Source organism: Hirsutella rhossiliensis, assembly GCF_020360975.1.
Source record: "Hirsutella rhossiliensis strain HR02 chromosome Unknown scaffold00005, whole genome shotgun sequence".
NCBI classification, from domain to species: domain Eukaryota; kingdom Fungi; phylum Ascomycota; class Sordariomycetes; order Hypocreales; family Ophiocordycipitaceae; genus Hirsutella; species Hirsutella rhossiliensis.
In genome coordinates, this window is record NW_025408671.1 from 6,274,570 (window position 1) to 6,289,903 (window position 15,334).

Consider the following 15,334-nt stretch of genomic DNA (forward strand, 5'->3'; position numbering starts at 1 on the left):
CGGAGAAAGCACAAGACTTCAAGAAGAAGGAAATGGAGAAATCGTCCGACTCCTCCGTTAAAGGCACAGCGTTTGCCGGTCTTCTACCAGCTCCTGACAACACACCGCCTCCTCAACACCTCCATCAACCAGTTTCTCGACGGGAAAGGCAGTCTACCCGCTGTATGACTCCTTTATCCTTGATTCCGGATCAGACACACACATTTGCAACAACCGATCCGTTTTCTTGACTACACCGCCCTTGCAGAGCCAAAAGAGCTCTTTGCAGGCGATAGTCAACTTCAGATCCTTGGCTACGGCACAGTCCGTATGAAGCTTGAAGAAGGAGGACTTTTTCAGCTCAACGAAGTTGCCTTCGTGCCAAAATTCCACACCAACATCGCATCCTCGACCGCTTTCTTGGGAAGGGATACAACTGGAATCCACTATCTGGACGCGTCTCTAAAGACGATCAGATTATATTTCATACGAAACGCCGCTTTCGTCAACCGGTCATCGAGTTCAACCCGATTAAGGAGGACTCACGCCTCCAACTTCACATCTTCATCTGCACCTCGCGCAGTGAAAACAGCAGATGCTACGCTTTGGCATAAGCGCCTAGGCCACTTGAACGCTCAAGCCCTAGAGCGTCTTGTTGAGAACACGACGGGTTCGAAGATCAAAGGCCCAGTTACCATCGATTGCACCGCGTGTTCCCTTGGGAAGGGAAAGAAGGTCGTCTCTCGCCGAACCCTCAAAACCGAGCCCCAGACCATTCTGGAGAATCTACGTTGATATCTTCAGTATGAACACCTCATTCAACGGCAAGGAAGCTGTTCTTCTTATCAAAGATGAATTTACAAGCATGATCTTCATCTACCTTCTGAATGACGCGACACAAGGGTCCGTTATGACTGCTTTGAGAAACCATGAGGCAATGATTCAACGCCAATGGAATCTCAATATTTGCATTATCCACCGTGATAACGATCGTTCTCTTCAGAGTGCGTATGAGAGCTGGATCGAGGAAAAGGGTATTCAAGATTAGCCTACAGCCCCTTATACTCCTGCTCAGAACGGCGCTGCAGAACGATCTGGGGGGGTAATATCTGCCCAGGCCAGAACAATGGGAATTGATGCCAATTTACCATCTGATCTTTGGCCAGAGACTTGGAAAGCAGCAGTGTTTTTGCACAACAGATCGCCCATGCAGAACCACAGCTTCCGAACGCCTTTCCAGCTGCTTCATCAGTGGCTGCGAGACAACAACAGAGACATAGGCTACCAGCAAGACCAGCCTGACATCACGTTTCTCAAGGCATACGGCTGCAGAGCCTATCCTTGACACCCCAGGCCCTTCAGAACAGACAGAAGAAGGACCTAAAGACCGACCCTCACACAGAAATCGGTTATCTCGTTGGATATGATTCCACGAACATTTTCAGGATCTGGATTCCGTCCACATCAGAAGTCCGAAGGGTCCGAGATGTGACCTTCAATGAAAGCATCTTCTATGACGGAAATGATCAGCCACCAGAACCTATCCCACAGCGCGTGGAAGTACAGCTTCCAGCCCACATCGAGGACGAGTCGGATTACGAGGAAATCCCCACTCAAATCGATGAACCTGAACCTGACCCCGTTGAGCAATCTCCTCAACCTCAGACCAAGGAGACGCCACCACGATTGTGGTACAACCCGAACCATCTGATCATGAGGACTCGGATGATCAGGATGAGTTTCATGACATTCAGCACCCATATCCGACACCGGACCCCGGTCCGAGTGACTCTCAGCCACGGCGCTCAGCCCGCACTCCAAAGCCTCGCAAGCTCAGTGCTTTTTCGACCAACACTAAGGGTCAATTCCACAGCTCTTTCTTTCTCGGCAGAGAAGAAAACTTCACAGACGACACCTTCCTCCCGAACCTACGACGTATAAGGAACTTCGCACCCACAGATTTGGTCCTCAGTTCAGAGAAGGAGCCCACGCCGAGTGGAAAGCACTCCAACAGAGAGGAACCTTCAGAGCGGTCCCCAGAGACCAGGTCACGGGCAAGCTTTGCCACTTACCTGGGTCTTTAAGTATAAGTTCGACAAGCATGGCTTTCTTACAAAGTTCAAAGCCCGTCTTTGTGTTCGAGGAGATCTTCAACAGCTAGGTGACAAGGACACCTATGCAGCAACCCTTGCAGGACGTTCTTTCCGGATTCTCATGGCCATCACCGCCAAATTCGACCTTGAGACCCGACAGCTCGACGCAGTTAATGCCTTCACAAACGCCCTCTTAGAAGACGAGGAGGAGGTCTATGTAGCCTTCCCAGACGGATACTACAGACAGGGATGGGCTCTTCGCCTCATGCGAGCCCTCTATGGCCTCCGACGGTCCCCTCTTCTTTGGCAGAAGGAACTCACTGCTGCATTCAGAGAGCTTGGTCTTACACAGTGTCCCGACGAACCCTGCATCTTCCAGAACGACTGGCTCACTGTTTTCTTCTTCGTTGACGATATTGTTTTCCTCTATCGCAAGGAAAACGAGGACGCAGCTGATGAGATGGTTGCAGCCCTCAAGAGGAAGTACGCGATGACAGACCAAGGGAATTACAATGGTTCCTTGGTATCAGACTCTACGTTGCTAGGGATCTAGTTTCTTTCTTCAGTTTGCACTGCCCACTAGCCAGCACAACCTGGGGTATGTCACACATAGGATATCAGCCTCCAACAGTCTGACCCCTATTCGCACAGTCCGTTTCCACATTTCCCACAGAAACTTCTAGGAGGCATCATCAACGCATCAGTGGCTTCCAGATGATCTGATCAGATGCTTCCATTCACTACCATTCCCTTCCATTCTCATATTCAGGCAGTCTATAAAGATCTCGCCTCTTTCCCACCTTAGATAGCAGAATCAAGAGTCTTCCAGTCCCTGATCTTTATGCCCACTTGCTCATCCTCCGTGCGAGAACTTCGTAGTATAATCCGATACTAAGATCCTTTATTAGAGTTCTTAAAGTTTCTATTTAGCTTCTTATTCCTTATTAGTTATTTTAAATACCTTTATAATAGCTTCTTTAAATCCTTAGAAACTAGTAAAGACTTTATCTATCTTATTATCTTATTGCGTTAGTTAGTTATTAAGAAAGTCCCTTATAATAGGTCTAAAGTAAGTGCTATTTTAAATAAATAATTTCTTATATAGAGTACCTTTTCGACTAAGTCTAAGAGTTTAATAAGGTAAAACCGGTAGTAGGCTTTAAGTTAAGTAAGAAAGTCTTAAAGCGTGCTATAAGTACCGTCGAATAGTCCTAGCTATTTTAGTTTAACTACTTCTTTATAGTCCCTAACTTATCCGTTACCACCTCTATTCTTAAGTAACTATACCTTATATTAAAGGGTAATAATCTCGCGTATTATATCCTATAAGGAACGGTGTTCCTACTATAAATAAAGCAGCTATAATATACTCTCCTAATTATATAAGCTAATAAGTAGTATATTAATTATAGATAAAATCTTATATTATAAAGTAAGAATCGCTCGTTATTTTATATGTTATTATATATTAAACGGGTTGCCGGTTATCGTATAATCGGGAATCGAAGAAATAGAGCTAGCTTAGAATACTAGCTAAGACCTCTTAAGAATACTAGTATAACTAACCTCCTTTAAACACGAATATTAATAGAACTAAGACACTTCCTAATATACTTAAGGTATTACTAAATTCCTTAGTTTTAGGACTATATAGCAGCCTAAATTTAGTCCCGAAAGGTTCTTCCGTTTAGCTATAATTATCTATATAAGATAGTATGTCCGCTAGTAGATAAAGAGAGGATTATTAACTTTAACACCTCTTCTATATACTAATATATTACTAATATATTCTATTAAAAATCCTACCTTATACTCCTTCTTCCCCTCTATTACGTAGTCTTATATAATTCCTTAATTTCCTAAAATTCCGCTTTTACTTATATACCTTAAGATATCTTAAGGCGATATAATAGCTCTAGAGTTAGTTAATCTAGTTTACTATATAGGTATATTAATAGTTATAATATTATTTAAAGTAACGCGGTATTATACTAAATAAGAGCTTTTAATATATAACGACTAGTATTATTCCTAAGGGATAAACCTATCGAGGGGTTTATATTAGTAGATATAATAGGGTATAGTCTAAGTAATAATAAGTATATTATATTAGTAATAAGTTAGAGGTTATAGACTATAGACTATAACTAGGTAATTAGAATTAGAGATAGAATTATAATAAAGATCTATATTAAAAGCTAGAGAGCTATCTATCTAAAGGAGTAAAAGTAGGTAGCTATATATACCTATAGAGACTATCCTTAGATTACGGTCCTAGCTATAATCCCCTTCGTAGCTTACTATAGCTTACTTATAAGTTATACTCTTAAGTAGTAATCTATCTATATAAGGCTTACTTAGCTTATATACGCTCTAGGTAAGCTAAGCTTAAGTAACTTCTTATCCCGACTATTATTCCGAGCCGCCTTATTACGTAAACGTAGCCGGCTCTCCTACGGCCCGCTAACTATAGTTATAATAGTAGGTAGGGTAGCGGGTAAGGTAAGGGCGTAATCGATAAAGTTATTAATCTTAATAAAAAAGTAAAATAAAGTAAAGGAGGATATATTAAATTATTTAAATAACTAGTAAGGGTATAGGTTAGCTTATATATAGGCTATAGTATATAGCTAGGCGCTAAGAGACTTATAGTTATAGTTATAGCTACTACTATTAATACTAATAATAATAGTATAGTTAAAAGGAAAAAGTAATAAGGGCGTACTAGTAAGTTATTTACCTCTTAGCCGCGCGCTAAGTTATAAGATTAACGTTATAAGGGACCGCTTATAGATAGAAGGGCGAGGACCTTATATAAAGGTATTTACCCTTAGTATAGGTCTAAGCGTTAGCTTAAACCTTAGCCGATAGCGTTATAAGGTAAGGTAAGCTATATATATAAATATATATTTATTAGTAATAGGTATAGTATATAGTTAGATCCTATATAGCTTATTATTATAATATAATAAAAGGTACCTATAGTATAACCCTTTACTTACTTATAATAATAACTTACTTTTACTACTTAACTTAGTAGTTAAAGTTTTATTATTATTAACCCTTCTTATAAGGGATATAGCTATTATAAGGCTAGGTAAAAGAAAAGGGATAGTATATAAAAGATAAAAGCTAGGACTTAAGGGAGAGGATATAGGGCGAAGCCCTTTATTTCCTTTCCCCTTAAGTCCTTAAGTTTATTACCCGCGCCTCCCTTAAAGTATAGTTATATATATAACCTACTCTTTTACCTTAAAGGGAGTTAAACTTATAATTACTAAGGTTATATAGCCTACTCTTACTATTTAACTAATAGTTATAAGTTATATTTATAACCCTTTTTATAAGGAGGGGTATAGCGGGGCATCCCTTTAAGTAGCTTAAGTACTATAGTACCTTTACTAGCGATATTATCCTTTAAGATAAAAGTAATTTTAAAGGTAGGCCTTTTAATAATATATTCCTTATATTAATTAGTCTTAATTTAGTAAAGCTATTATAGTTATTATAAGTTTAAGCGCTATAGTATTATACTATTTAAGGGGTAGTTTAGTAATAGCCTTACTTCTTAATAGTTAATAGGGTAAACCTTTACCCTTAGATCTTTATAGTTTCTTAACTAAATTAAGATCTAACTATACTATTAAAATCCCTTAATCTTAGTATATATAGTAGTACTCTTATTATTAGGATCTAGTAATTATTAAGTTTACTATAGTATAGAGATATTACGCTTTAATATAGTAGTTAGGTATATTATCTCTTAATATATCTTCTAGCTATAATACTTACCTTAGTTACTTAATAAAGCTTTAATACTTTTAGTATATAAGCGCCTTTATTATACTATTAACTAGGTTATTTACTAATATAATCTAGCTAACTTATATCTAATCTTACTATACCTCTTAATAAAGCTAGTATCTATAAACGTTAACGTACTTAAGGTTTATCTTAAGGTTTACGCTTAATTTAGTTAAAAGCTTAATAGTTTAAAGGTTATTATACTAAAGCTCTATAGTCCCTTTAATACTAATACTAAGCTCCTTAATTAGCTAGCTAAATACTACTTATTCCTTAACTATCTATAAGAGTACTAATAATTTAGCTTTTATAAAGGACGTTATTATAATAGCTTACTTAATAGCTTTTTAGTTAATTAGCTTACTAAGAAATAGGAATATATATCCTTATAAGGACTTCTTAGTCTTTAAGTTATTAGCGTATAAAGAGTCGGATATATATATTAGCCGCCTTATTAGGTTTATTACTATAAAGTAAATATAGCGGTTTCTTATATAATAAAAGTAAGCTCGGTACTTATATACTTTATACTTATAGCGCGGCCTAAGGTTATAATTATATTAAGCTAGCTTTCTAGCTATAAATATAATATCTAGCTTAGTATAAATTACTAGATAAATAAGCGACTTAATTAAAGATATATATTTATATATCTCTTCTTTTAAGGCTTAATTTTTATAGGGGATAAGCTTTTTTATTATTAGCGGGATCTTAAGCTTATAAAGGATATTATTATTAAGGATATAATATTTCTTCGCGGTCTTAAAGATATAAAAAGCTTATAAGAGCTATATCTTCTTAAGATCCTTATCCTTAATAATCTTAATACTAAGGAACTAGTATAGCTCTTCTATATATATAATAGTATATTTCTTTATAATAGTCTTATATAGCTATTATTAATCTTATTTTTGCCCTTTAAGATATATTATAATAATATTATCTATAAAGATAAAGATAATAACGCCCTTATAGACTAGTATATAGGCGTCTTTTACGAGCTACTAAGCTCTTAGTTTAGTAAAGAAGCTAAATATCTCTTTAAACTATAGCTTTAAGGAGATATAAAGCCTATATAGTACTTTTAATAGCTTTAAGGATAGCATAGGTATTAAGAATCTTAGTAGAGGCTAGTAATAGACTTCTTAGTATAGGATTATATATAGAAATACTATTTTTATATCGCATTAATCTATCTTAAAGTCCTTAAGGTAATAAAAAGCTATTAATAGTCGAAATATTTATACTTATAGTATAGCTATATATATATCCTTATTACCTTTAGGTTATAAGTCTTTATAAACTATAATATATACTTTAAAGCGTATAATATACCTTTATTTATCGGTCTTATATATAAAGACCTAATATAAGGGGATTAGAAGGTAACCTTTTTATTTAATAATAGCTTTTAAGATAGTCTTTTATATACCCCTTACTAAGTTTTCCTTTATTTTATAGTCTATAGCTTTCTTCTATTTATATACGAATTCTAAAGCTATTACCGCGTTAAAGGAGGTAGGGGGAGGCGGTATATCTTTAATATAAAGCTTATACTTACTTACCTTTATAATAATATTATTAATAAGGGATCTCTTAGGCCTATAAGCCCGTTTTCCTTTAATAACGTTACTTAGGTCGATCCCTTATAATATATCCTTTCGTTTACGTTATTCTTATATTTATAATATCCTTAAGCCGGCCTAACTAACTACTAAGTTAAAGGTATAAGGTTCGGACTAAGGGTTATCTTCTTAAACCTATACTATAATTATTCCTTTACCCCTTAGGTTAAGAGGTATATTATCGCGTTTATCTTAAAGAGATAAGTTAATTAATATAAGTATTATATCTTTAAGCTATATCCTTAACGAGATATAGGAAGGGTTACTAGCTATAGTATCTATTATAGGTATAGGAGGTATAGAGCTTAGTAACTCCGTATTAAATATAGTATTAAGTAAAAGGGGTAATATTAAAATCTCTATCTCTAAGCTTACTATTTCTAGAAGGGAAAGATATATATATCTATATAATCCCTATAAGAGCGTCTTTAATCCTTAATCTTCTAAAGTATATAAGGGTAATAGGTCTTATAAGAGGGTAATTACTTCTTTTAGTATCTAACTATTATCTATATTATCGTTAGATAAACTTAGTACCTTAAAGGTTTTAGGTTCCCCGCTATTTATAACGTTAGTTATAGCTATATCTCTAAGGATATTATAGCTATATATTTAGACTAGCTAAGCTTATTCTTCTCTTTTTATATCGTAGCTTATAGACTCGTTAAACTATATATTAGCTAATACTATTAGTTTATTCTATTTAGTTAACGGTATCTATATAATATATTATTAAGTAGACCTATAGCTTACTAGGTATTTAATATCAGCTCTTTACTTAAGGGGTAACTACGTCTTATATAACTTAATATATTTTAATACTATAATTATTATTAAGAACGCTATATAGCTAATAACCCTTAAATATATAATATTTAGTTTAATATCTTTAATATAGTAATATAGTAGATTATTTTCTTTTATCTAGGTTTACTAACGCTTATATAGGCTCTACTAGCTATAATTATATAACTTAAAGGGTATTATACTAAGTAAGAATACCGCTATATAGTATATCTCTAGCTATAACTTTTCTAAAAGCTTTAAGTTAAGCCTTATAACCCTTACTTTTTCCTTTACTATTACTTTTAATCTCTTTATATAACTATTTTATATAAGTATTAAAAGGGCTAACTATATAACTTATATCCCTTTATTAGTTATATAATCTATTTATTTTATTATTAAAGAGCTTTTTCCTTATTAGTAACTAATATAGTTATTTTAACTTTATACTAAGTCTTAAGTAATACTATAAAGTTATTAAAGATATCCTTAATACCTATTTTTCTTTTTATTAAGTAATAGAACCTTATAAATATATTTATATAAGTAAATAAAGCAAAGTTCTTTTCCCCGTTATATACTATTATAGGGCTAAGGTAAAGGTCGAAGCTAACTTATACCCCTAGACCTTTAGGCCTTAAGGATAGTATTTTTCTTAAGACTTCCCTCTTAGCTTTCCCTATTATATATATTTAATAGCTATATATTATAGGGCCTTAAAACTTAGTGCTTAAGTAGGCTTTTAATAGCTTCTTTAATAATCTTAGACTAAGATGCCTAAGGCGGCGATACTATAGGTTACCTACCCCCTTAGTTAGCGGCTTAAGCGCTTATATAACTATAAATACCCTCTTACGCTATAAGAGTATTTCTATTATAAATTAACCTTTAAAGTCGGTTAGTTTAATATAAACCTCCTTTATAGGTTTTAAATAAAGGTATCCTAAGAGCTAGTTCTAAAATATCCCTACTATTATCCCTAGCCTAGCTAAGAAGACACTTATTAGTATTTCTAGGATAAAGTAAGTATCTAGTAAAGTTATCTTTCTACTATTAATTATAGGGATAACTACTATTCTTATTCCTTATACCTTAAAAGCTTAGTCTTTAACCTAGACTTTATTATTAGAACCCTACTTAAAGGTTCCTTCCTAGAACTAACCTAGGTTATTAAAGAGGTTAATATTAGCCCCTAAGTTATATATTAATTTATCGGTAAGTAACGGCGCCCTTAATAGCTATATTTACCTTAGATAAAGTAACCGTGTTAATAGTCTCTCCTAGCCCGTTATAACTAATAATAGTATCTATTAGTTCTCTTCCTTTAAGGTAGGAATTAAGGGTCTAAGCTATATATTTTACTTTCTTATCTAGATAGTCCTTTAGCCGTTTTTTTAATATTCTATTTAGCTAGATTACTATATTTCTAGCTTAATAAGGGCTTCTTATTATATATTACCTATAATAAGCAGTAATTTTCCTACTAGCTTATTAAGCTATTAATATACTACTTATAGCTACCGTATTTAGCTTAAGTGTTTAATTTCCTAGAGATTTAATTAGCGCTTCCCCTTTTTATAGGTAGTTATAACTTTTTCTTATAGGTATATTCTTAATTAAAGTTAGCGATTAGGTTCCTTAAGGGAAGTTAATCTTTACTATATCTTTCGTTATAGAGGTTAAGAGCCCTTATTATTATAAACTAATATAGGTCCTACTTATCTACCGCTATAAGAAAATCTTATCTAATTCTTATATCGTTAAGTATATTAACCTTAAGGTCTCGTAAATCTATAATAATTTAGTTAAGCTATTCTACCTATACTTTCTAGTCTTATATACCTCTTTTATTAATAGAGGTCGTATATCTCTTATAAATTAGCTTTTTCTCCTCTACCCCTAAGGGTAGGGCTTACTTCTTTAATTCCCTAATTTTCTCTCTTAGGCTATTATATATTAGGGTTGCCCCCTAAAGCCCTTTATTAATCGTTTTCTTAATTAATTCTTCGAGTATAATTAGGGCTTTCTACTAGACCTTATAGCGATCGAATTATAGCTAGAAACCTTTCTTAAAGTTATAAAAGGAGTCCTTTATATCCTAGTATCGTTCGTTATAGCCTATTTACCTCGTAAGGAATATAGCCTTAGTTTTATCTTCTCGTTAAGAAGGTCTCCCTCTAAGGTTAATAATAAATTACTCCTAGTCTGGCTATTAGGGCTATTTAAGCTCCTTTATACCGTCTAGGTTAGTATATTCTTAAATCTTATAAGTCTAAGCCTATAATTTAATCCCCTTAATTTATAGGGTCTAATCGAGGCTTTCCTTTGGTCTTATAAGATAACTATCCCCTCTTACTTCCTTTAACGTTATCTTAGGAAAATTAAGGGTTCTAGCTTAATAAGTAATATCCTTCTTTAAGGGATACCTAATTCGTATAATTTATATATTTCTAGTAGTGCCCCTTAGTATAGCTAGGTACCTTCCTTGCCTTAATACTATAATTTAAGCGTTATAACGGCGTTAATAGCTCGTAAATAGCTTTAAAGGTAATATCGGCGGGTAAAAGATAATCTAACTATATAGACCGGGCTTATAACTCTTAAGTAGGGGCTTAAGAGTATAGTAAAAGAAATAAGGGTATAGAAAGGTAAATTTAGTAATATATATCTTAGTCTATCTATTAGGATAAGGGAGGGGCTTATATAGGTATAGTAACTATATATAGCTAGCTAAAAGAGGGCATTAAGATATTCCTATACCTAAGTTAGGCCTATATAATATCCTTAGGCTAGGGGAGTTATATTAGTTAGGCAGGCTTCCTTATATATAACTATTAGGTCTACTAGGCATAACTATAGCCTTTTATGCCTACTCTCCTTAATAACTATCTAAATAGTAAGTGTTAAAGGCCTATCCTTTTTAACTATCTAGCTATTAGGTTTATCTTATATATATATAGGATAAGTATAGCTCTATCTATCCCTGCCTCGTACCTAGTAGATCTATCCTTTATCCTATAATATATACCCTCTTTTCTTAATATAAAGACCTAATAATAACTAGTGATAAATACCTCGGGGCTGCTCCTGCCCCTCACTGTCGAGCTCACTAAAGGCGGCGGCACGTCCCGCCCGATTCGGTGGGCCCGATTTAGCGCTTTCTATTATTAACTTGTAGCCAAGATGTGCTTTCATCATCTGAGCCAGCGAGTGGAAGAAAAAACTCGCAATACCATTCGCGACTACACCTTTGGCTCGCTGTTTGTATTCTCAGCCTCGGCGCTGAGAGTATTCACTCGTGGCCCTTTAAAGTTTTTTCGCCCATCCACGATCCACTGGAGGGCGGAGACGGTGACTATCATGGCAAATGCAACAATGCAGTAGTCTACTCACTGCTGCTCAGCGCACATTCGACTATGGGAAACGGTTCACTGGGCTTGCCACTCACTCATATTCGTTCCGGTGACGGGTCGTGATGGAGGGAAGAGGAAAAGGACGGTGGTCAGAGAAATGTATGCAAGAGCAATGAGATCTGCGGTCCACCCGAACCAGCCTGGCAGCCGCCATTTTCTCTCTGGAAGAGTATTTCGCCCTTGCAAACAGTTCACAGCAATTGGCATCGCATACGACAGGTCCAGTGCCACGACGGAGGCCGAGATGATGGCGTTGAATGCGCTGTTGCTTGGCTTTCAGCACACAGCTCAGGCTTCTACGGCTTCATGAGTTGACGCACCTCGTTGATCCCAAGAAAATAAACCCAAAAAGAACCACGATTGCTGATGTAAGGATCAATGCGTTCAGTGGCAAACCAAGTCGGGGATGGACCTTTGCGAAGAACGGGGAGGCTGGCAAACCGCCGTCACTTTTTGTCCATACTTGTAAGCATTGCCTAAAGAAGCTTCATCTGACTTCGAGACAACACGTACCGGGCGAATGCAAAAATCATGCGACTGCTGGTTGTCATGACGCTCAAAGTGGCAAAGATGAGACATACAAGCGGCAACCTTGACAGTCAGTGTCCACTCATACACGGCTGATTCCGAAGTGAGATCACACCACTTACATGAGCAGGCAGATGGCACCGACATGGCTTTTCGTCGCATGATAGAATATCTGCAGAAGCGGACCTGCGCTTGATTCAATCACGTCGCTGATGTTGCCGGCGACAAACAGCAGCACGATCAAGAAGATTGCACCAGTGCACGTCCCAATCCCCACACAGAAAACCATAATCTTTGGGCCTTCTATCGAGGCGGATGGGATCTCTGAAGCAGTTCCCATCAGCGCTGAGACTGGCTATCTTGGAGAATCCTGGCGCGAGGGCCTGCCTTTTCTCACGTCTTACCTTCAATCATGTGTGCCACAGCATCCTGGCACGAGTCCAAGGTGTGAGCTCAGAGATCTCTTTCTTTCCTGGTCCTGAGCCGAGAAACTTACAAAGGCAGTGACACCAAGCCCTCCTTGAAGAAGCTGAAATACCATTAACCGACTAACGTCAAGTCGCTTTTCTTTGGATATGAGCTCAACTCACCCCAAGGAGCCAAGCGATACCATCCGGCCCTGGAGATGAATTCAGTAAGCCTCTTAACCCTTTATAATGTGAAGTACTTACATCCTGTCTTGTTGATAAAGTCACGAAAGACAAAGTATGACGAGTTGTAGCTCGGAGACGCACAAGCGAGCACCGTGATACAAACGAGGACAAACCCTCCAATCGACCACACGAAGGCTCCTTTATATACCAATGGCAGTAGGGAGTTCAGAGAGGCGTTGATAGCAAACGAGAGCAACGTCAATCCAATGTAAATCAGAAATTGGTGCCATCGTTGCGCCTCATAACCCTTAAGCATTGATGAGCGAAGAGTTGAAGCAAAGCAGCTTGACGCCTGTGACCTACCGTGTGTAGCAATGATATGATGCCTAAAATGAGCTGGCTAGACAGCAGCGCATTCGTAGCAACAAGAGCAATCTAAAGGGGCGATGTCAGAGGTACAACCCCAGAAAGAACAGGAACATCGGGGGCGCCGAACCCAACCGGCAACGTTTATCCAGCCGGTGACCCAAGACAGAATGGGAACACATCTCGGCCACGAAACTTTATTGGAGATGATTAGAGACTGTGTGCGGTTGGGTGGAAACAAGAGGCATACTAGCTATTGGTGCGTTCTGTAAGCAACTCGAACCGAAGGAACAGGGACGACAGATGCTTACCAGCTACCCAATGATACTGACCCCCCGCACTGTACGGCACAAGGATTCAGCTAAGCCGAGGCCCGGCTGAGAAGGGGTGGCGGCCTGGACTCACGTCGGGTAAGCCGAGAGAAATTCCGCAAGGGATGCTGCAATGCACAAGTTGCAGATACCAGCCGTGACGAGACCTGCGAATGATGACAATCAGAAGCGGCTCTGCATTTCCGAGCGTGCGTGCGTGCGTATGTGTGCGGCTGCTATCACATTCATGGGGAGTGCACACGAACCCCAAACAATGCTCGCGCTACCGCCAGACGTCAAGCTGACCGGCAGGCTTGCCGAGAGTGCAGTCCAAGACTTGCCACGATGAAGAAACGGTTAACAAGGAGTTTTCTTCAAGAGGGGTGATGCATCGCTGACTGGTCAAGGGCGTGAAGCAGGCTGGGGGTCTCACGTTCAAAACAGCAAAGGCCAAACCGAGCATCGACCTAAGAAACCACTCGTCAGCTATGCCATGCGGCAAGACTAGAGCACTCTCACAAGGCCGAGAAATTGCGCTTCAGCTCAGGCTTGTGGCCCATGGCCGCGAGCTGCGCATCGTCGTCGTGTCTGCCATTCCGCTTCATCGTTGGTTGATTCTGTTTGACACGGGCGAGAGCAAATGGTAAAGGGCCGGCACCGGCCAAAGGCACGGGAAGACGTCAGGAGATCAATTAAAAGGATCTGCAGCGTGCAATGTCAATGTATTGTTCCCAAAGAGAGCAACGCACCGTCGCCGAAAGAGGCACAGTATGCAGTCACGACTGTTGCTACGCTATCTGTTTCAGGTAAATTCGACCGACCCAACTGACAGTCTGGGTGGACCTCAAGGCGCCAACAGTCGAGGCGCAGTAGTTGAGGCCTCAGCTTCCAACCGATTCGGATCCTCGGGGCCCACGGGGCGGGTGAAATGTTGACTAGGCGTGCGGGGAAAGCCATAGGCGCATGTAGATCTTGTTCAAGGAGCGGCTCAAGCCGAAAGAGTAGTATCGCCTGGGGGTATCAGATATGGAGCGATGCCGCCTGGGTCCCCCAGGACAATGCCCTGATCTGGCTTGCGATTATCGGTGGACAACTGGGGTCGGAGACCCGAAGCCGTCCGGTCGGAATTGTCACATGAGTCTTTTCGTCGGCGAGGACTCCAAGTTTGGCCCGATCTTTAACGACCGAGCGGCCTCAGCTCGACCGGCTTACTGTGGACTTGCGCGTAATCCCAGAAGTATGTGCTGCTTGCAAGTCATGCGCACGTACGAGTGCTTCGTACGGCTGACCGTGTCATCGGCCCCAACAAATACAGACGAGCCCCGAGCGCATGAGCTTTGATCGGCCACCTCCGCTTGGTGTTACCCAGCTCTTCGTGTTGATGTAGCGATATCACATTATAAAAAGGGCTGCACTTCGTGGCTGATCTCACGTGGCCCTCTTAAACATGAAGTACACGGGTCGGGGATTGCCACGAGCATACGCATGTCTCGCCTTGGCAAACACGTCCATGAGACCCTGTCCGACCACTTCTAGCCGAAGATAAGTGCAGAGCTATATGCCTTATGCCCCACGGTGCCAGGACCGCGCCAAAGGTGCCCGCATGAGACAGCCACAGCCCTTCTCGTCGCCGGGACTGTACCGACTTGGCATCTTATCAGCACCATGCCGGGGCAGTACCACCTCAGTTCTAACTTTCAAGCACCTTTCCCAAGGTGCCCGGCAGAGTGCCAACCAGCTGCCAAGGAACTGACTTCATCGCTCGTTACTTTACTCCGCATGGCTTGACCAACACTTGTCGGTAGCTTTGCCATGGGAAGCCGGAAGATGATATTT

General features: G+C 38.8%; 1 protein-coding gene across 1 annotated transcript; it reads right to left on the minus strand.

Moving 5' to 3' along the window:
- Positions 1 to 11,529: 11,529 nt before the first annotated feature.
- Positions 11,530 to 14,103, minus strand: HRG_06230 (amino acid permease domain-containing protein; the record flags this gene model as incomplete). The annotated part of the gene is made up of 16 exons (XM_044864701.1): positions 11,530 to 11,672; positions 11,736 to 11,962; positions 12,021 to 12,149; positions 12,214 to 12,291; positions 12,351 to 12,552; positions 12,633 to 12,657; positions 12,725 to 12,757; positions 12,819 to 12,847; positions 12,900 to 13,128; positions 13,185 to 13,256; positions 13,318 to 13,382; positions 13,499 to 13,527; positions 13,593 to 13,665; positions 13,765 to 13,834; positions 13,932 to 13,965; positions 14,018 to 14,103. The coding sequence occupies 16 exons, from the start codon at positions 14,101 to 14,103 to the stop codon at positions 11,530 to 11,532; spliced, it is 1,524 nt and encodes a 507-aa protein (XP_044721233.1).
- Between the last annotated feature and the right edge of the window lie 1,231 nt (positions 14,104 to 15,334).